The sequence below is a fragment of the Delphinapterus leucas genome, chromosome 7, assembly GCF_059928025.1.
Source record: "Delphinapterus leucas isolate spDelLeu-1000000601 "Yukka" chromosome 7, BTC_Dleu_Yukka2, whole genome shotgun sequence".
NCBI classification, from domain to species: Eukaryota; Metazoa; Chordata; class Mammalia; order Artiodactyla; family Monodontidae; genus Delphinapterus; species Delphinapterus leucas.
In genome coordinates this window covers 90,771,730-90,792,668 of record NC_143135.1, presented here as the reverse complement: position 1 = coordinate 90,792,668, position 20,939 = coordinate 90,771,730, and the positions used below count along the sequence as shown (strand labels likewise).

The 20,939-nt window shown below is 40.5% G+C and overlaps 1 protein-coding gene across 9 annotated transcripts in view; it reads left to right on the top strand.

The window, feature by feature from the left end:
- USP28 (ubiquitin specific peptidase 28) overlaps positions 1-20,527 on the top strand; it is a 56,685-nt gene extending 36,158 nt beyond the window's left edge. For 7 of the 9 annotated variants that reach the window (XM_089915545.1, XM_022559104.3, XM_089915546.1 and 4 more), the window contains 13 exons: positions 1,439-1,534; positions 4,554-4,733; positions 6,746-6,963; positions 7,929-7,999; positions 9,404-9,632; positions 11,495-11,689; positions 12,292-12,431; positions 14,565-14,743; positions 14,846-14,924; positions 15,732-15,811; positions 16,377-16,500; positions 17,951-18,146; positions 19,292-20,527. In XM_089915545.1, the coding sequence (XP_089771671.1) occupies positions 1,439-1,534; positions 4,554-4,733; positions 6,746-6,963; positions 7,929-7,999; positions 9,404-9,632; positions 11,495-11,689; positions 12,292-12,431; positions 14,565-14,743; positions 14,846-14,924; positions 15,732-15,811; positions 16,377-16,500; positions 17,951-18,146; positions 19,292-19,467 (1,963 nt within the window). In that variant the 3' untranslated portion in view covers positions 19,468-20,527. Of the gene's footprint in view, positions 1-1,438; positions 1,535-4,553; positions 4,734-6,745; positions 6,964-7,928; positions 8,000-9,403; positions 9,633-11,494; positions 11,690-12,291; positions 12,432-12,592; positions 12,779-13,779; positions 13,876-14,564; positions 14,744-14,845; positions 14,925-15,731; positions 15,812-16,376; positions 16,501-17,950; positions 18,147-19,291 lie in introns of all 9 variants that reach the window. The other 2 variants (XM_022559098.2, XM_089915549.1) reach the window with 2 other exon arrangements.
- Positions 20,528-20,939: the final 412 nt, after the last annotated feature.

Here is a 20,939-nt window from a genome sequence, read left to right as displayed (position 1 = left end):
GGTTTTTGGTTTTGATGAAGTCTAATGTATCAAGTGCCCTTTTATAGTTTGTGTTTTTTTGTGTTCTAATTAAGAAATCTGCCAACCCAAGGTCACAAAGGTTTTCTTCGATATTTTCCCAGAAATTTTGTAATTTTAACTCTTATGTTTATGTCTATGACCCATTTAGAGTTCATTTTCATATATGGTATGAGGTAAGGGGATTTTTTTTGCAGGCTGCGTAAGGCGGCATGCGGATGTCCAGTTATTCCAGCATCATTTGCTGAAAAGACTCTCTTTTCCCCCATTGAATTACCTTGGTACTTTTTTCAAAAATTAGTTGAACTTGTATTTGTAGGCCTTTTTCTGGAGGTTTTATTCTGTCTGTTGTATAATCTTATGCCAGTGCTACATTGTCTTGACTACTGTGATTTTTTTTTTAACATCTTTATTGGAATATAATTGCTTTACAATGGTGTGTTAGTTTCTGCTTTATAACAAAGTGAATCAGTTATACATATGTTCCCATATCTCTTCCCTCTTGCGTCTCCCTCTCTCCCACCCTCCCTATCCCACCCTTCTAGGTGGTCACAAACCACCTGACTACTGTGATTTTATTGTAAATCTTGACATCAGATAGTGTAAACCTCCCACTTTGCTATTCTTTTTCAAAAATTGTTTGGGCTATTCTGATCCATTTCTATCTAAATATTAGAAGCAGCTTGTCAAAACCCCTAATAGCTATTAGGATTTTGACTGGGACTGTGTTGAACCTATAGATCAATTTCGGGAAATTGACATCTTAACAGTTTTTAGTCCTTCAATCTATGAATATGGTATAGCTCCATTTACTTGAGTCTTTGCTAATTTCTCTCAACAGTGATTTATAATTTTTTGTGTACAGTTCTTGAACATATCCGATTGTTTATCCCTAAATAATTATTGCTTTTGATGTTATTAAAAGGCTTTTTAAAAAACTTTACTTTTTGTTTGTTCTTTACAAGTATACAGAAATGCAATAGATTTTTTTTCCTCTTTCTTTTTAAATTGACTTTGCATCTTTTGACCTTACTAAGAAATTCACTTATTAGTTCTGATGCATTTTCGTAGATTCCTTGACTTTTCCTATGTAGATGATCATGTTATCTGCAACTAAAGGCAGCTTTACTTCTTCCTTTTCTATCTGTATGACTTTTACTTCTTTTTTTTACCTTACTGCACTGGCTATGCCTCCAGTAAAACATTGAATAGAAGAGGCAAGAGTGGGCATTCTTGGATTGTTCCTGATACTAGGGGAAGGCTTTCAGTCTTTCACCATTAAATATGATGTTAGCTCTGTGTTTTCATAGATATCCTTTGTCTGATTAAGGCAGTTTCCTTGTATCCCAAGTTTGCTGAAACTTTGTGTCATTAATGTTTTTAAATATAAATTGTGTTTGTGGGATTATTATTTGCTCAGGTACATGTACAGGAGCAAAGAGCTTGTTCGAAGTAAAAGAGAGTGTATTCGAAAGTTGAAAGAGGAAATAAAAGTTCTGCAGCAAAAACTGGAAAGGTAAGTCATAGACAGCTTTGTACTTAGAAATGTGAAAGATAGAGTAGGATATTCAAATCGGATAATTTGCTTTTATCTAAAAATTCAGAGTTTTAAGTATTAACTAGTGTTATTTTATAAAATAGATAAGAAAAATGTGTTTCTAAGTGTGAAACTGTCTTTAAGATGTGCAATAGTAGTCCCAGGGAACATTAGTGTCCCAAGTCACACAATTGGCAGTGTACTGAAGGGCACCCAAGTTCTGATTTCACAGCTCTTTACTTTTTCTGCTCTCCTTGCCGTCTTTTTCACAAACACAGGAGAGGTGACTGCCACAAAACTCTAGTCGCTTTGTCTTGGGAAAGCAGTTTTGAGGTGCCTGGGGAAGGTAAAACAATGGTGTTCTCTCTAGAGTGGTGCTGACTCAAACTGAAGGCTTGTATTTGTGACACATACCAAGCCCTTTCTCCTGTGGAGGGATCTTTCCCTTTTTGTTCATCTGTTCTGCAAGGAATGTTTCTGTGGACTCGCCACGTGACTTCTTAAGGAGGAGTCATTGTCATTTCTCTCTAGTAGAAGAGAGCCCACTGATTTAATGTGCAGGAAAGAAATCATAAGTACACTGTCAGTGGCTTTTCCCCCTTTATCTACTTAGCATTTTTGCTGCTACCACCCCACCTCTACCCACTTCATTGCTAGCTCAGTAATTTCCCTGACGGGAAGAACCTTCCATACCAGCCCGAGAAAGACCCTGTACCTGTAGGTGCCCCTCTCCAGCTCCCTCTCTCTCACTTAGGAAGAACTTATCCAAGAGGTATTATGATCCATCATCTAGTTGTCTAAATATAGACTTAAGCTGGGGATTGATTCCTCACATACTCCTGGAAGTGACTTATGGGACTTTATACCTGTGGCAATATTTTACTTTTAAGATTTTAGTGATACTTTGTAAGATTGGAAAGTTCTGTGTTTATACAACCAGTTATACGTGATGCATTATAGCTCAAAAATGCTCAATTTTCCAGTAACCAGCAAGGCATTCTGGCTTATTTAGATTTTAAAATAGTGTACAGGAGCATTTTCTATAGTATGATACTACTTTCTTTTTAAAATAAAGTGACTTTTAAAATTTCAGATAATTTTACTTGGGTAACTTTTTTTAAAAATTGCTTGTCTGTGTGTGACATAATCCTGGGAATCTATACAAGACACTGTTAATGGATACCATTAGGTGGTAGAAGTGAGATGGGGGTGGATGGCTTTTGTGGTTTGTTTTACACATTTTTGTAATTGTTTTCTTACCAGGTGCATGCATTACTTTTATTATTCAAAAAAATAAAAATGTTCACCATTTCTTCTATAAGGTACTCTAATATTAAAAGTAAGATTTCTTGTGTACAGTGTAGACATCTTTTTTGAAACTACTTTTGCTCTGATTCTACTAAATTAATACAAGTGCTGCATTGGATGAAGTAGTTGGTCTAAAGGAATTCAGTAGAAGAACAGAAAAATGATTGTCATAAAATTGAAGATAAGTTTCTTAGAGAAAATTTTTTCCTGAAATTTTGTAGAAGTATCACGTTAAAATGCAGCGAGCCTGAGAAGAGTTAGAGATGTTAAAGAACGGCTTAGAATCTTATGCGATTATCAGTGCTGCCGTGCCAGTAAGAAGACGTTTCCTTTGGTCCAAGCCAGTGCTGTATTAATAACTTCTTTCAACAAACACTGAAAGCTTAAGAAGACATGTTAACCATGTCTGTGGGATAGACAAGAGGTTTAGTTCATGTACTGTAGGAGTTCAGGGAGGGGAGATCTTCCTTTGGCATTTGGGGGCATGGCATATGGAGGGGAGACTTCATGGAGAAAGTAGATCTTGAAAGACCAGTTGAGTTTAGGTAAACTGATAGCTGCAATTAAGCCAAGGAAATAGGAATGTAAGGAATGGAACAGTTCTTCAAAGTTCTTCTAGTTTTACATATTTAATATCCTTTTCAGTGAAAGCTGTAACTCTCTGTGGCAGGCAGATCCACAGGAGAAGTCATTCTAATTCTCCTTTCAGTTAGAGTAGCTGAAGTGTCTTTGCTGCATACCCTCTAACGTGGTTGATTTTGAGTCGCATTATTTTTTTTGTTTGTTTCATAATGTCCTTTTTGATATAGAAACAGACAATTTTCCTTCTTCCTAGTTTTATGCCTGTTTCTTTTTTCACTTTCTTTAGAGAAATGTGAAGTGACTCTATCCTTTTGTAAATGGAATCCCAGGATTATAGTTTACCTGTACCAATGAGTCAGCTTAATTATGTACCATTTAGACTGTCTTCTGCAGTGAGCTGTAGAATTCACTAAAGTAAATCGCTTTACTGAGTGTAGCATGTGCTAGTAATGGCAGAACATTGGGTATTATTAAAATAATTAATCAGTTGTTTTGGTTACATATTGAAGACATTTATCGTTTACTAATCCCAAAGAAATCTTCAATAATTTATTCCTGGCCTGGCCTGTTGAATGAGTACGTGAATAATAGGGTACGTAGGACTCGGCAGAAGAAAGATTTGCGTTTTCTTATCTCTGACCTTTGTCAATACCTGCTTCCCATTTCCAGATTTCTCTCTCTCATTTTTCCTAACTGCAGAGTACTTGATCTAAAGGGCAGCAGAGAAGAAACCGTTGGATACTAGTTCACCAGCATTATTTTCAGATTTGAGTCATGATAATATATCCCTTTTGCTTTAAGAAACAGAATTTACTTTTATGACAAGAGCCTAAATGTGATATGAATCAAGAGGAAGCATCACTGGCGTGGCTTTGACTAGGAGCCCATTTTAAATGCTTTTTGCCAGGTGTAAAAATTTAGGTTATTGTCAGTTTTCACTTTTGTAGTTAGAGAACTTTTTGCTCTATAGATTAACGTATTAAATATTGTATGGCATTTAGGAATAAGCCTTTCCATTGACTCTTCAGAAAATAACAGATCTTTTGTCAGCGAGCCTGAAAATACAAGGCAGCCTTGGCAGTAGAGTACCATTGTCTCTGCCTCCTAGGTATGTGAAGTACGGCTCGGGCCCGGCTCGGTTCCCACTCCCGGACATGTTGAAATATGTTATTGAATTTGCTAGTACAAAACCTGCCTCAGAAAACTCTGCATCTCAAAGTGACGCACGCATGACGTTACCACTTTCTTCTGAGCACTGCCCGGCTTCTGACCTGATATCCAAGGAAAGGTAATGCAAACAAGTTTTAAAAATAGTATGTAATGGGTTTTTTGGTTTAATTTGAACTGTGCACCATCTTTCCACCTGATTAACACTCACCCCGTAAGAGCTCAAAGGCCGTGAGCTCTTTGTCTTAAAGGGAAGGATTTTGCCAACTGTCACTTGGGTGAATTTTTCATAATTCCCACCGGTGCCTTCGTCTTGCCCACACGATAGTTGGGATTATTTCAGAGGCGTTTTGAGCTGTTTGGAATAGTGTTCATTCTCCAGCAGGCCCAGCTTGCTTTGAGCTTGCTATAAGCTAGGTGCCACAAAAGGCCTTCCTCAGAGGAAACCTCAGCCCCTGAACTTCTAAAACATCTCATTTTCTCGTTTGCTGAAGAAGTGTGCATGACTAAGTAAACATCAAGGGAAGGGGAACTTACTCACAAATAGAAAATTAAGATATGGAAAAGAACTGGCTCGAAATGGAAGAGGACAGCCTAGAGGGGTTTATCCAGTAAAGAGACAGGGAGGCCACGTCACGTGAGCCCTTGCTTCTCTTGCGGCTCAGCCGTGTACAGCACCCTCTGTGGCCTGGAGGAGCCGCTGGGGCCAGCGCGGATCAAATTTGATGTGTGTGTCCTGGCTAACAAAAACACTAGAACCTGTAGAAAAGGTTAGACTCTGATGTTAAAAAAACAAAACAAAACAACCATTCTTCCAGCTCCCCCCGCCGCGCACACACGTATTAATACTCATTCATTGATGTTTGTGCAGAAGTGCATATGTGGATAGAACATACCAAATGGTAGGAGTGATTATCTCTAGGGCATGGCATGAGGCAAGGGGCGGGGGGTTCTTTTACTTTTATACTCTACCTATGCGTATTTCTTTGGGCTTTTGTAGAATGTTTTTATGTCGTTTGTAAAATATAAATGGTTTTAATTTTTAAAAAGTGGTTTAATAACATAAAATAGTACTGCCTATATTAGATGTTAAAGTGCTCTGTGTGTGTGTGATCTTTTCTGAGATTGAGATGTCTGCTCGTTTGCTTATGTTGGGCTTATTTTTCCATGTGTATGGGTCCTTAGGGAAAAGAGGTTTTCTCCATTACTCTGTGTACGGGAGAAAGGCAGGTGGGAAAGGGAGAGAGGGTTGCTTTTAAGTCAGAGGTAGGACGTTTATATGCTTCAGTTTTGGTGTGAAACAGAAACCTAAGCACAGTCACAGGATTAGTGTATCTTCCTGCTGGTTTGTCTCTGTGCGGTTTGTTTGGCATTAGGTAATTAGTAGGTAAATTAACATTTACTTTACATACTTTATTCTTGGTTTACAACAAGGATGTAAAGAAGTTAACATCCCACATTTCATAGCTGAGGTATCAGATAGATTACTTGCCTGAGGCTACTAACTTTTCCTTGGGTATTTGGCTAAGGCCTGGTAGAGCTGAGATTGTCTGCCTTTAAGTCCTGCACCCTGTACTCTCCCAGGGGGCCACCTATTTGCATTCCTGTGAGTTGGATGTTGAGCTGATACTATTTTTCTTCTGTGTATTTTGTTCCTGCATCCGTCTCTCCATCTCACTTTAGTCAGTTGCATCTTGGAAACACTATAGTTGATTCCTTGATTATTCCAGTCCCAGTCTTCTCTTCTCCATGTTCCTTCTCATCCTTTCTTCATGAAAAGGCAAGTGGTTAGAGAGCAGGAGGCATAGACTCTTAAACCCAGGCGGATCTGGGTGTAAATCCCTCTCTGTCATTTACTAGCTGGGTGAACTTGGATACGTTGCTTTATTTCTCTAAATCTTAGGTCTGTAGTTGGTAAAATAGGGATGGTCATAGTACCTGCCTCATGAGCAAGTTGTGTTAAATGAGATGATGCATGTAAAGGAAAGGTTTGGCTCAGTAACTGCAGAGTAAACACTCACTGAGTTATAGCTGTACTTCTCCACGTAGCAGCTTGCTTTAGAAAGCGCATTAATTTAGGCCAAGGCGTATTTTGGAAATCAGCATCTGAGCATGTTTTTTATCTTCCTTCAGTACAAGTAAAGAGAGCACGTGTCAAGATGCTGAAAGCACCTTTTCTTCTGAAGGTTCTCTACACAAGTCTAAGGTGGCGAATCAGCCACTTACACCTTCCCGATCTTCCATGGAAATGCCCTCACACCCAGCTCCTCGAACGGTCACAGAGGAGGAGATAAACTTTGTTAAGACCTGCCTTCAGAGGTGGAGGAGCGAGATTGAACAAGATATACAAGGTTGGCTCTTTCAATACTTCCCAGTTACTCTTTGCCTTTTCTGTTTGTTTGAATATGTGGAAGTTAGGTACCTTGGGTACATGTCCTGCCATTGCCATGTATACTGTTGAATTTTGGGGATTGTGACCTCTTTGGTACTTTTTGTTCCCTGTGAGATTGGGTCACACACGTCTGTTTTACAACCATGAAAAGATTCCCCCCCTGGATTCCCTCCTCAAAATTTCTGGGAAATCCTGGGTAGCTTGGACACTCATGACACTTAGCTTTGGCTGAGAATTTTCTGCATCTGCTGATTTTCTTTTCCCATAGTTTATCTGAACTCTGGCTTCAGTTGACCCAAACTTAGAATTTTGTTTTCCTGAATTACCACTTTTAAAGTCTTTTCTACATGAAGTATGCTTTATTGAAGGTTAATGAAGCAAAGAATATGTGAGTAATGCACGCAGTGTAAAATCGTATTATTCAGATTCTGTTCCGAAAATCCTTTGGCCTCGTTGTCTTGTTGCTCAGACTTCCCCTCCTCCCCTTCCTTCTCCTTTTATCTAGGGAGCAGTAAATAAAGAAATAATACAAATCTAGATTCCTCCCAGGTTCTTATTCATAGAAATCTGGCCCTGCCTTTTGTTGTGCCTTCTCCTTTCAGGTCCTGTCCCTGGGACATATATTTTACACCCAAGTGCCCCATTAAGGTCTTTTTCTAGAAACTGTTTTCTCTCTAAGAAATTCTGGTGTGAATTATAAGAGGTGATTTTTTAAAAATCTTAATGTAGTTATATTAAACTAAAAGCCTTTGTAACCTAAAGCTCCACCTACTTTAAAACTGCGTCCTTCTTCGTGGTTCATAGAGTGAAGTTGAACTGGTCAGAACCCCAGGTGCAGAGAAGCAGTACTCTTCGCAGAGCTAAAGCTGCCTGGGTGACGTGTAATGAAATCATTTTAACTAAGTATTCTTTTTTTTTTAACAGATTTAAAGAACTGTATTGCAAGCACTACCCAGACTATTGAGCAGATGTACTGTGATCCTCTCCTCCGTCAGGTAGAATGAAAATTGATGGGAAGGTAGTCAAGGCATGTTCTAATGGTGCTAATGGTAGATACAAAAAGAAAAGTTGATGGTTTTCTTGGAAACTGAATGGAAACTTCCCTGAGATATAAAAATAACTTTAGGAAAGAAATAGCTATTATTCTATATTTTAGGCTAAAAAAAAGCAATGTATCTTGTCACCAACAGAACCTAAAATATATTTGTTTTGATTCTGCCACATGGTATTTTTTTCATGTATTTGAAAAGTTTGTCATTAAATATTAATAAAAATTTCTCATAAAATGGTTAATTTAAGTAGTGCAGTGGGGGAAACCTGACCAGGGACTGGTTCCCCATCCTTTCCAAAGTACCATGATCCTTCGTGATCCTTTGTTTAGCAGCGTGCTTTCAAGCTTTATATCTCTAGTAATTCCAAAAGGGAGGTAGGCAGGGCAGAAATTTTAGTTTCCACATATGTTTTTGTTTAGAGTAACATTCTGGGCATAGAGGGGAAAGAGGCTCCAGTTAGGGGCATGCCCTCCACTGGCTTCTGTGTGAACGATAGGCCGCGGGAGGAGAGCTCTGTTTCTAGGGTCGCATGGAGGCACAGTTGTGTTGCACAGCAGGAATGCATCATGTAAATCTTGGCTGTTCCCCATTTTCTCTTTTCTATTATTTAAAAAATTTCACCACCAGTAAAAACATGTCAAGGTACTGATTAAATGTAAGTTTACTTTGGTTCGATGGCTGACTTTCTTTCACCAGTACTTACTTGGCACTTAAGCATTGCTCTATTTTCCCCATATTGGGGGAAAAAAAGGCTTTTCACATGTTGAAACAAACAAGTATGTCGTTAAAAGGGTCTTCACCCCCAGATAAGTGGATGATAACTTGCAAGAAGAAATATAGAGACCACGAGACCGACTAATAATGAAATATGCTAACTTAGATTTTGTTAACAAATAAAATAGGCATAGAACAAGATAGCTGCTAAACTTGTTGTAGGTACCAAGTGTGGTAAACATCTTCTCAACATGAGTAGTCATGGTGATTCTGTTTTTAGATAAACTGAGTTTGGAACTCGTGGAATAAATAGGTCTCAGTTATCTTTCGTTTTAGATGTATAATCATAGGAGTTTAGAGTTGAAAGGGGCCTCAGCGAGGTCATCTAGTTCAATTGTCCGATTTTAAAGATTCAGGAACCAGGACGTAATTAGGAGATTCCAAGGCTGTGTTTTTGTTAGTTCATCTTGAATCAGCAAGATGTTTTGATGTGAACCTAACATCAAACACATGTATAAACAGGCAGTTTTCTGATGTCTGACAGTTGGGTATACTTTTGAATTTTAGTAACCTAAGTCTTGTCGGATTATTTTGCTTATTAACCTGATACAGGAATTGCTTTGTGATTTGCAGGTGCCTTATCGTTTGCATGCAGTTCTTGTTCATGAAGGACAAGCAAATGCAGGACACTACTGGGCCTATATCTATAATCAGCCCCGACAAGTCTGGCTCAAGTACAACGACATCTCTGTTACCGAGTCTTCCTGGGAAGAACTTGAAAGAGATTCCTATGGGGGCCTGAGAAATGTTAGTGCTTACTGCCTGATGTACATTAACGACAAGCTACCCCACTTCAGTGCAGGTAAAAACACCTTAACAGAAGCCAGGGGTGGGGGAAATCTGTACTGCTCAGGGAAGGGAACAATCTTGTAGTTTAAAATAAAAATTTTAACTCAGATTTATTACAAAGTAATCATGTATTTAAAAAATACAAATAGTATAAAGGAGACTAAAAAGGAAAAATAAATTAGCTTTCCTACTCCCGTCCTTGAGCCCAACGAGTATCCATTCGTAGGTCTCACGTGTGGTTTTCAAGAAGTGTTCTATGCGGAGGCTAGATTTTATTTATCGATCTCTCTCCCGCCCGATTTCTCCCCCCAAAGGGGACATTTTTCCATTCTGTTCTGCGTCTTTTTCATTAATTGTTTTTCGTAGTGATCTGCATATTTTTATAAATAGAACCAACTTATTCTTTTTAACAGCTGCATAATAATTCCATTGCATGGAATACGTATATAATCTGTTAAACCAGCCTCCCATTGACAGACTTTTAAGTTGCCTCTAGTTTTTTTTCTCTTTTAGTGACATTCTCGCACACATATTTTTACACCCTTTGGAGAATAGCTAGATGTTACAAGTGGATTTGCCTGAACAGTTTCATACTTCTCATAATACTACTGCTAATGCTAAGAGCAATTATAATTATCATTTATGTTGGTACTTTACTCCTTATTGCACACTTTCAAACTTTATTTCTCTAATAACTTATAACTCTAAAAGGGAGGTAGGCAGGGCAGGAATTCTTATCACCCACATTTTCCAGCTGAGGTTCTGCACTTGTCTGGAGTCTTATAGCCAGTAAATATTCTGATTCCAGGTTCTGTGCTGTTTTCCATTTATATTACTCTCTCTTTCTTTCTTCCTTTCACATCTGAGATCATGGAAGGCATCTTCTTTTAGTGTTCAAACTTCACTGTGTTGCATAAGTAAGGAAACACATAAGGCATTTTGTCCGGGCAGCAAATGATCTTTCTGATTTGTTAGCGTGTGCTTGAGGGATAAGCAATGGAGAGAATGATCACTTAACGGTAACTGATCTTCATAATTGCATGTTTGCAGTGTGAAAGCAGGAACAGCTGCTCGTGGGAGTTACTGTGCAAATAATTGTGCAGGCTGTTGGTGGTATCTAGGAGCCTTGTTGTTACACGTATGGCTCATTTTTATATTACAGAAACAGACAAAAAGTGGAAACTGTCATTTGCTTAGTGAAAAGACTAGTTAATAGCAACGAGTACATGGATGTGCTATTCTGCTGTAGGTTTTTATGTTTTGTTTTGGTCACAGGGTTAGAGATGAGATTTAATATGTCCTCGCTATCCTTGCCATTTTTCATCATAGCCTTTGATGAACCAGGAATTACTGACCATCTAACCTTTGTATCAGTTTGCTTTCTTATAGCACTTGATTGTGTGAAACTTAAGGCGGTATAAATGTCTTGGAATTCATCTCTAACCGTCTTGAGATGGATATTCTTATCAGTAATAGGAGCATTGGTTACACTGATAAAACTGTCTACCTTGAAGTATCCATTGGATCTAATGATTTTCTCAATTTCCAAGAAATGTTTGGTTTGTCCTTGCTACTTTGTCACTGATTGGCCTCTACTCCAAATCCTTAGTCATTGTCGTCGATTGATTCGTTTAACAAATATTCAATGTGCCTACCTACTAATATGCCAGGCACTGTTACTGGGGTGCTGTGACTGTTGGCCTGATATTGTCAGTACTTCAGATGGATTATGTACGTGTGTATGTATTTTTCATTAGGAGTAAGAAAAAAAGACAAAGTGTCTTATTTTCTTTCTTTCTAGAAAGGACCTTTGGATTCCTTGAGACCTTTTGCTTGGTGGAACTTCGTTTAAACTCTGTCCTTGTTCTTCCTCAGAGGCGGCCCCGGATGAATTAGATCAGATGTCAGGAGAAGTGGAAGCCCTCTCTGTTGAACTGAAGCATTACATTCAGGAAGATAACTGGAGGTTTGAGCAGGAAGTAGAGGAGTGGGAAGAAGAGCAGTCTTGCAAAATCCCTCAAATGGAGTCTTCCACCAGCTCAGCATCACAGGATTTCTCTCCATCACAAGGTACCTGAGAAGGGCATCTGTGCCGGTGATCTGGTGGGATTCATGCTGCACTCCAGTAGCCAGTCCCGTGCACTTCATCTGAGTGAGCCGTGCCACGGTCTGCACACTGGAGTTCAGATAGAGTTGGTGTTGCACAACCTGACGGCCTAGCCTGTGGCTCTAGACTGTCATTTCTGCTGAGCAGAAGTAAGAGCAGAAAGAGTAGCTGCCCGTACTTTCACTCTGTTTCGTTTTTTGCTTATTTCCCAGGTTGCAGGAGAAACTACGTAGGATTAATAGGTAGATTTTATGAAAACTATTCTCCAAAGGTGATCTTCCTAACAGATGGTTGGTTGTAGGAAGGCTTCTTGGCATAAAGAAATATGACAGCATCAGGAGCACATTAAACTTTACAGCATCGTCAGTGGCTTCTTGCTAAAATAGCCATTTCTTTTAGTCACTAGTTTCTAGGGGAAATTCTGGGTTTTTTTAAAAAGGCTTGTTAGAAGGTTTGTTAGAAGGTTTGCACATGAAACTTTGTATCAGTCCTGCTTGCCGTTCACAGAGTGCTCTAGAGGTTGCTTCTCATCAGATGCTCATTCCTTGGTGCGGTTCTTTATCAGAGTCTTCAGTCGCCTCTTCCCACGGGGCTCGCTGCTTGTCCTCCGAGCATGCCGTGATCGTGAAGGAGCAGACCGCCCAGGCTATTGCAAACACGGCACGCGCCTACGAGAAGAGTGGTGTGGGAGCAGCGTTGAGTGAGGTGCGAATGGCTTAGAAGCCCAAGTGCAGGAGGGGTGGGCTCTTGGCAATAACGGCCACAGTTTCTCGCATTTCTGTTTTCCTGTGCCTGCTGCATTTAACCAATCCCTCTTTATTTCTTCTGTTTTTTGCTTACTCTTTCTCTCCGTTCTGCTGCCACAGCTTAAGGAAGCTGAACCCCAGAAGCCCATGTCCCCGGAAACAGACCTTGCAGAGCAGCCCGAGCAGCCCGCACAGGCTCATGACGCAGAGTCTGCTGCCCAGCCTAATGCTGAGGTCTCTGAAGTCGAGATTCCCAGTGTGGGAAGGATTCTGGTTAGATCTGATGCAGATGGATATGATGAGGAGGTACAGAGATGAGTCAGGGTTTAGCTGTCTGTCGTCAGTCTTGTATTTCCTTCTCACGTGACTCAATATAGTTGTGTGAGGTGTTTGGCAACAGTTACTGTTTTCCCATTGACGCAAATAATGGGCGAGAGGGCCTATCTCAGTTACCACTGCACACTGCTGCCAGTATATACCTACCCAGACCTGTCCTTATGAGGGCCGCTGCAGAGCCAGATGGCTCAGAAAGGCAGAATTTAGTTTTTTGTTTGGTATTATGAGCAAAGAAATTGCCTTTAGGAGTCTTTGTCTTTGGTCATATTAGTCCATTGTGTCTCCTCCAAATATAAAGTTTTCAGTTGTCTAGTGAGCAAAAAAACAGATGTGACTTGAAGGTGTTTTTAATTCTGAAGCTTTAGGGAGAAGCTGTAGAATCCCGGGTTGTTCATTGTCTGCCGCCTGTACAGTTGTCACCACACACTAACTGTCGGGAATCCTGTCCTCAGGTTTCTGTTTTTTCCTGTGGGGCATTTTTTTAATCATTGTAAGAGTTTCACTTTGTAAAGTGTTATTTGTGTATCCCCTAGTTTCCAGACTGTTTAAAATGTGCTCTTCATCCTAGTAAAACTCCAAAATACTGGTGTATTTAGGATATACACCCAAATTATAGAACTCAGTTGGAACTCTCGCCTCAGACACTTCCCCTCTGAGAGTTGTAATTTAACTCGATTCTGTAGCAGCGCCACATCGCAGGTATTTTTAGACATACATCTTTATTCATTGGCTAAATTAGAGAGAATATGTAGGAATAGCTTGTCTTGGGCAAAGTCTTGACATTGTGCAGAGGGCCAGGGCTGTGAATGTGTGTAGGACCCGGTGTGTGAGCGTTGCCTCGCAGTGGGTTCCAGCCACGGAGCACGCTGCCATGCTTCCCTGCAGCTGTCTGTTCACCTTTCTTTCATACAGTCTTCTTTTGAACCTTTCTTCTCTCCCTTTTCTCTCTGTTTTGTGCCCTCTTGTGGTAGGTGATGCTGAGCCCTGCCATGCAAGGGGTCATCCTGGCCATAGCTAAAGCCCGTCAGACCTTTGACCGAGATGGGTCTGAAGCAGGGCTTATTAAGGTATCTCTGTTTTTTGAATTCTCATCCTTATACCACAGGTATCATAACACGGGGCAGTACTTTCCTTAGATGCTAAAAAATGGGATTAAAAGGTTTTCATCGAAGTAAAACATAGAACTTCCTTTCCTGCCCAGCTAACGACCCAGCCACCTCACAGCACTGATGGCTTCTCCTCTCTTGGCACCGACGCGGCTTTGGTGTTCTGTGTTACACCCGGCCTGGAGGGCTTGTTGTTGTTCTTAGGAGCCATCTGTTCATAAAGCTGTGAATGGGACCTTGCCTTTGTAATTTGGGGGCCATAATATAAGAATGAAGGCCATGCTTTTTAAGGTACTTGAATAAAATTTAAGGTACTTGAAGAAATTGCATTCATGTCGGTTTTTAAATGTCAGGCCCTTGGTACTCAAGGATATGCCTGAAACAATTAAAACTAAATACTTGTTTTTCTGAGAACTTTATGAGGAGGAGGAGTTTCTTGTGAGTATGTCTTTGGTGCCAGAGGAGTTTTATCCTTACGAAATGAAAAAAACTTTCAGATTCCATAGTTGCCTCTGTCATGTCTCAGTAAGAAGGACTTCTCAGAAGTCTTCTTGGAGTGATGAAAACCTCTGTAGCGCTTAAGGCGTCAGTTTCTGTGTGTAGAAGGTCACAGTGTGCGCTTTTCTAACCACCAGTTCTGTCTTCAACAGGCATTCCATGAAGAGTACTCCAGGCTCTATCAGCTCGCCAAAGAGACCCCCACCTCTCACAGTGATCCTCGACTTCAGCACGTGCTTGTCTACTTCTTCCAGAATGAAGCGCCGAAAAGGGTAGTAGAGCGGACCCTTCTGGAACAATTTGCGGACAAAAATCTTAGCTATGATGAAAGGTGAGGAGGGGCTACTTCGGTGAACCACCCTTCCTTCTGGGTCTGGCTTGACTAACTCCTCTGAAGGGGGAGCTTTCATTGCTTTCTGAACTTCGTTCACAGGTCAATCAGTATTATGAAGGTGGCTCAAGCGAAATTGAAGGAGATTGGTCCAGATGACATGAATATGGAGGAGTACAAGGTGAGATCTTCTCTTTACATCTACAAAGCAAACACGTTAAGGCCAAGCCAACAATTTTATATTATCACAGACTGACCACCCGCCGCCTACCCCCCAGAGAAAGCTGGGTGAGAATGAATGAATGATCTTTTCTTACCCTTAGAATGGCCAGTTTCTTTATTCCATTGTTCTGTTAGACTGAATCAGCACTTCATTCCTCTTAAATACCCACTTTAGCCCTGTTCTGGGCAATAAAATTCTTGAATTCATGGCTTTGCTTTGCTTTAAATAATTTAGTTCTCTAACATTTCTATATCTGAAATTAGATTTTTGCACATTAAAATGCATGCATGACTACAGATTTTCAAAAAAGGCTTCGTGTTGTAGGAAAGACGCTGTCCTGTGCCACCTAAAGTATGTCACCACCCCCACTGAGCTTAGTGTTGTTCTGTGAGGTTGGAATGGCCGTGTCCCTCCGTCTTCCGTCATCTGGATGGTTTTGTCAGAACTCGGGAGGCCGTTCATTTATACCAGAACTGAATGACTTTGACGTGGGTGTTGGAAATTAAGATCCTAAATTCTAAAGCTCATGTGAGATGAGTATTTCTGTTCCTCGGGGGAAGGAGCAAGACATGGAAAATTAAGGTCGGCGGTAGACGTTAATTCTAAATGTCGAATACTTTATTATCTGAAAGCCTTTGTGTCTCCTGTTTTTGTGCCTGGCCATGTGTGCTCAATGAGTATTTGTACTGAGTTTGAAGTTTACTGTGGCGGAAAGGGTAGAAGCAGTGGTGGTCATAATCATGAATGGCTGTCATTCCTTTTCAGAAGTGGCATGAAGATTACAGTTTGTTTCGAAAGGTGTCTGTGTATCTCCTGACAGGCCTGGAACTCTATCAGAAAGGAAAGTAAGTTGGCCTCTTATGTCACTGAGATTACTGGTCAGGACACTTATTTATCGATGCCTATCAGGAATTCAGAGGACCACAGCACCTTCACCCCCCTTCTCACATGTACCCTGTGCCTCTACCTTTTTCCAGTGTTTCACTTCACTTTTGCTCTGAACATCACACATGTTTTTTCATCCTTTACATAATGATAGATTTCTTAGTTGAGAGATATAATGGCCAGGTTTTCTTTGTGATAAACGAAAATGAACTCAGAAAGTGAATTTTAAGAGTTGGTGTGGACCTTAGTGAGCCTCTCGTCCACTTCTTTGTTTTAGAGTTGGGAGAAACAGAAGCCCGGGGAGGTTCCATGATTTGCCTTGGGTTTCTCGGCCAGTTTGCAGAGGAGCTGAGACTGGCTGTGGTCTTTGGCCCTCAGGCTTTTCCCAGTGCTCCATGCTGCCTCCATCATTAAGACTTTTCCATCGTCTCAGCCAGTTGCATTCTTGTATTAGGGAACAGTGGGGACTAAGCCCTGGATTCGGGGAAGGAGCACTGAGCTGTTTTTTATCTGCCACTTTCTAAGGTACCAAGAGGCGCTTTCCTACCTGGTGTACGCCTACCAGAGCAATGCCGCTCTGCTGATGAAGGGGCCCCGGCGGGGCGTGAAAGAGTCGGTGATCGCTTTATACCGAAGAAAATGCCTTCTGGTTTGTACTGATTGTAAAGCCGTACGACTTTTTAATTATCTATTGTGTTTACCTCTGCTCCTTGAAGCCGTGAAGAAATAACAACTTAAAAAAATCTCCAACAGGTTTTAGATTTTTCCAAACTCTGAAGAGTAGTTTTACATGGAAACAAATTATTTTAAGTTACTTCAGTGAATGTCATTCTTCTTCCACCCCTGATAGAAGTTAGGTGAGAATCACTTATCCCCATTTCGGTGCCCTTTCTATGTACTGCATTATAGCTTTTATCACATGGCCTGTCTACTAGACTGTGAGTTCCTGAGCACAGATCCTCTTCTTATTCAGCTGTTTTCTTGGTGCCTGGCCCAGAGTAAACATGTAAGAAATGTGTGTTTTTCCTGGGTTCCCTGCTCAGCTAGTAGATGAGCGTTTTAGTGACTTCCAAAGAGATTCCAGTTTTTTAAAGGTATGAACCGTCAGGATCGGCCCTGCCATTCTGTTAATACCCTCGTCACACACCGCTGGAGATCTATCCTGACCTATTTTGCATTTGGCCGCCACGTGGGAAGGAGACCCATGTCCCCTCTGCCTCCCCAGGGGTTCCTGCAGGCGCTTGTCCTTCAGAAACTACAGAGGCGGCTTTCCCAGACCCACGTGCTTGCCTTTAGCCTCTCTGACACCCGGCAGGATCCCCCTTCACGGGAGGAGTCAGGCCAGCGTTTCTCCCACTGCCTCCGTTAATACCAAGTGGAGGAGGTTAAGTCATGACATGTATTCTCTCAGAAGCGCCATTTTCTGATTGCACTTGGGCTCCTGCATCAGTTACACGTATGGCGGGCACTTCGAAGCTGAAAACAGGGCCTTGTAGACTTGATGGGCCTCAATTTTAGCAAAGACATGAGTTTATTTTTTAAATCACCAAATACAGATTACATTCTGAATATCCCGCTCAGCCGCCACAGGGAGACAGTACTAGGGATTTAGAGTCTTTCCACCTCTGGCTCTCAACCTCCAGTGTGCGTCAGAATCGCCTAAGGAGCTTTCAGATGGTTGGGACCCAGGCGTCTCCCCAGACAGTTAAACCAGTCTCCTGGGGAGGCGCCTGGGCACCAGCTGGCCTTCTGCAGGTGATTCTGGTGTTCAGTGAAGATTGAGAACCATTGAATAGGCCTTTTGACAGAAGCGGGTGTTAAATATGACCTTGACTTGTAAGTTTAGGCCACTGGGTCAGAGACTTTGCTGCATTCGGATCACCTTGGGAGCATTAAAAAAAAAAAAATCCCAGCGCCCAGGTCACCCAAATACCAGTCAGTCAGCTTGCTTGGGTTGGGGCATCGGTAGTTCTTAAAGATCCCCAGGCATTTCCAGTGTACAGTGAAGTTTGGGAAGTACTTGTTTAGGCTCTTCTAAAATAGATACTTATCTTCTCTTTCAGACTTTTATTTTTGTTCACTCTGTTTTTTATCTATAGGAGCTGAATGCCAAAGCGGCTTCTCTCTTTGAGACAAATGATGAGCACTCTGTAACAGAGGGTATTAATGTGATGAATGAGTTGATCATTCCCTGCATTCACCTTATCATTAATAACGACATCTCCAAGGATGACTTGGATGCCATTGAGATCATGAGAAACCACTGGTGCTCTTACCTTGGGCAAGATATTGCAGGTGTGCTGTTGTTGCCACTTCCAATAATTTCTAAGGCCCTTGAGAATTCTAGAAATTGCAGTGGACTCAGTTTGTAGTACCGGTTGTCAAACCACTTTAAGGCACTGGAATCCCCTAGAATATACAAGAGTCAAAAGTACATCTACTCTATTGAAACAAGGAATGGGAGCCTGCACCCCTGTCCTTCTTAGCCTCCCCTTACCTCCTCTGTGGCTGCTGAATCACCTCCACAGCCAGCCAGCCAGCCAGCTCTGTTTGAAATAAATCACTGCTCTCCAGGAATGTCAGACTGCTGTTACTTTTTCATCTGCCGAAATCTGAACTTTAATTTTATAGTTTAAAAATAAAAATCTATTTATGCAGCTTGATTACCTGTTGGTGCTGTAATTAAATTTTCCTGTGACTTGAAGTTGCAAGACGTAAACATATTATTAACTGTGACGCCTTCAAGGTTAACAAATTAGTAAATGGAACGTCTGTGCATGTCCAAAGCATTTTGGAGAGGGAGCCTAAAACTAGGTATTTTTAGGTGAGTTTGATAGATTTAGAAAGTTGCTACGTATCCTAATACGAATCCTCTTTGTTAGTTTCTCACTGATGTGGAGATATTCTATTGACTTGTTAAAGTGTTCAAGTTTATAATATTTATTGAAAAATTCTATAATAATTAGTAGCTATGAATTTTGTTTTAATGTCTTCAGTTTTTATTTAGACCATGTGTGATATATAGCTTTACATAATGCCGTGTACACACTGGTATATTTTAATTACTTGAAGGAAAAGAGCAGCATTTTATTTATGGCAATAGTATATTTACGGTACGTTATATTTATGGTACTTCCTCAGATTTTAAAGGATGATTGATTGGAAGACGTGTCCATGATGAAGTGAATATATAGTGTTATTCTGCCACACGTCACATGGCTTAAAACAGTGACCTAAAACTTTGGTATATTTGGCAAATAGGTCTTTGCTACTGGTTTGGCCTGAAGGAATCATCATTTGTCATTAGCTGACCAGAACAATGCTTTAACCTTTCAGGTTGGGTGATGGCTATATGAAAGACCTTCTCCTATCATTGCAGACTTAGTTTTTACTCAGAGATTTATTTAGCTGTACAGTAACCATCCATTTTTCCTCCACAGAAAATCTGCAGCTGTGCTTAGGGGAGTTTCTACCCAGACTTCTAGATCCTTCTGCAGAAATCATTGTCTTAAAGGAGCCTCCGACTATTCGACCCAATTCGCCCTATGACCTTTGTAGCAGGTTTGCAGCTGTCATGGAGTCAATTCAAGGAGTGTCAACTGTGACAGTGAAATAAGCCCCCACGTGTTCAAGTCCCATCCTGGTCTTTGGTTGACTGCCTGTTGCACAGAAGTCTGTTGTCACAGTGTTTACCTTGGGAAGGGGATTAGGTGGAAAAGTAAGATTCAGATCCAGACCCCAACCATACTGTGTATGTAAAGAAGGATTGAAAATAAAATTGCACTTTTTAGGTACAGAATCATAAAAGCGATTTCACTAAAAAAGGCAGGAACCAGTGTATTAAGGTATTGATTTATGGCAGAAGACCTGAAATGCCTCTTGTACCTACCGGCGTGCTTGGGCTTTTCTAAGCCTCTTGACACTTTTAAAATTATCCTTCAGGCATAAGTGTTTTTGACAGCAGAGTAGAAGGGTGATTCATCAGAACCTGAACCATATGAACAGCTACTAGTTATTTTATCAAATACAGATGACATTAAAAAATTCTTAACCGCAAGAGAGGAGAAGCATACACCTCGCCTGGCTCTTGACAGGAGATGACAAGATACGTTGTTGATGAACCACTGCCCTTTCACACGTGGGTAGAACATAAGGTCATGCATGTGGCAGTAAGATGTTCAAAAGTCAAAAGAAAGCTGCCTCTCCTTTCTTTCTTCTCTCTCTTTTACTTTATGTTTTTAAATAAACCAGAAAACCTCATACTCAGTCCTGAGTGAAAGAAAGGAAGGCATTAAGGACTTCAGATGGAGTAACAACATTGTGAAACTTGACTAAAGATCACGTTTTCATAGTCAACCATTTAGGTAAAAATTTCTAGTGTCTGAAAAGTGTCAAAACCCATGTCTAAGGCTGCTGCTGGCCCAGAAGAACATTTTGATGCCCCTCCCCTTTTTTGCTTTTAAAAAATAAGGGATGTGGGTTTGTAAAAAGAAAAAAAAAATCTATATATATATGTATATGTAGAGAGAGAAATATCCCCTCTTGATAATTTTTAAAAGGCTCCAAATTGGGTATCCAAATTTTAAGATTAATGAGGGAATCGTGGGAGGGAAAAACACTTACTACAACAATGCAGATTTTATAAATGTGCAATAAAAGTATTTGTTTTACCTTTGGTATGCAGTATGGCCTTTATTTAAATATATATTTTCTGTTTCGGAAATGGATGGACTCAGTAAGCGTTTCTCACGTTTCACCTTTTCTTCTTGAAAAGAAAAAGGCAGATTAGAGCGTTGAGAAGCTTGAGGGGGATGAAGGGCAGTGGTCACTTCTTGAGCAGCACCTAGTGCTGACTGATCTCTTTTCATCTCATTCGCTAGTTGCATTGCATGTAAGTGTATCCACTTTGTAATTTTTCTGATTTAGAAGGCAAAAAAATTATTTTCTTGAAACCAAATTCTTATATTTTGGTTAAATTAATGGTTAGGCCATCTTTTACAGATATTCAGAGGTGATTTGTGTTTTAAAGCTCACTGCAAAGATCTGTTTCATGGGAAATTAATCACTTTTCTTACCCATTGATTACCT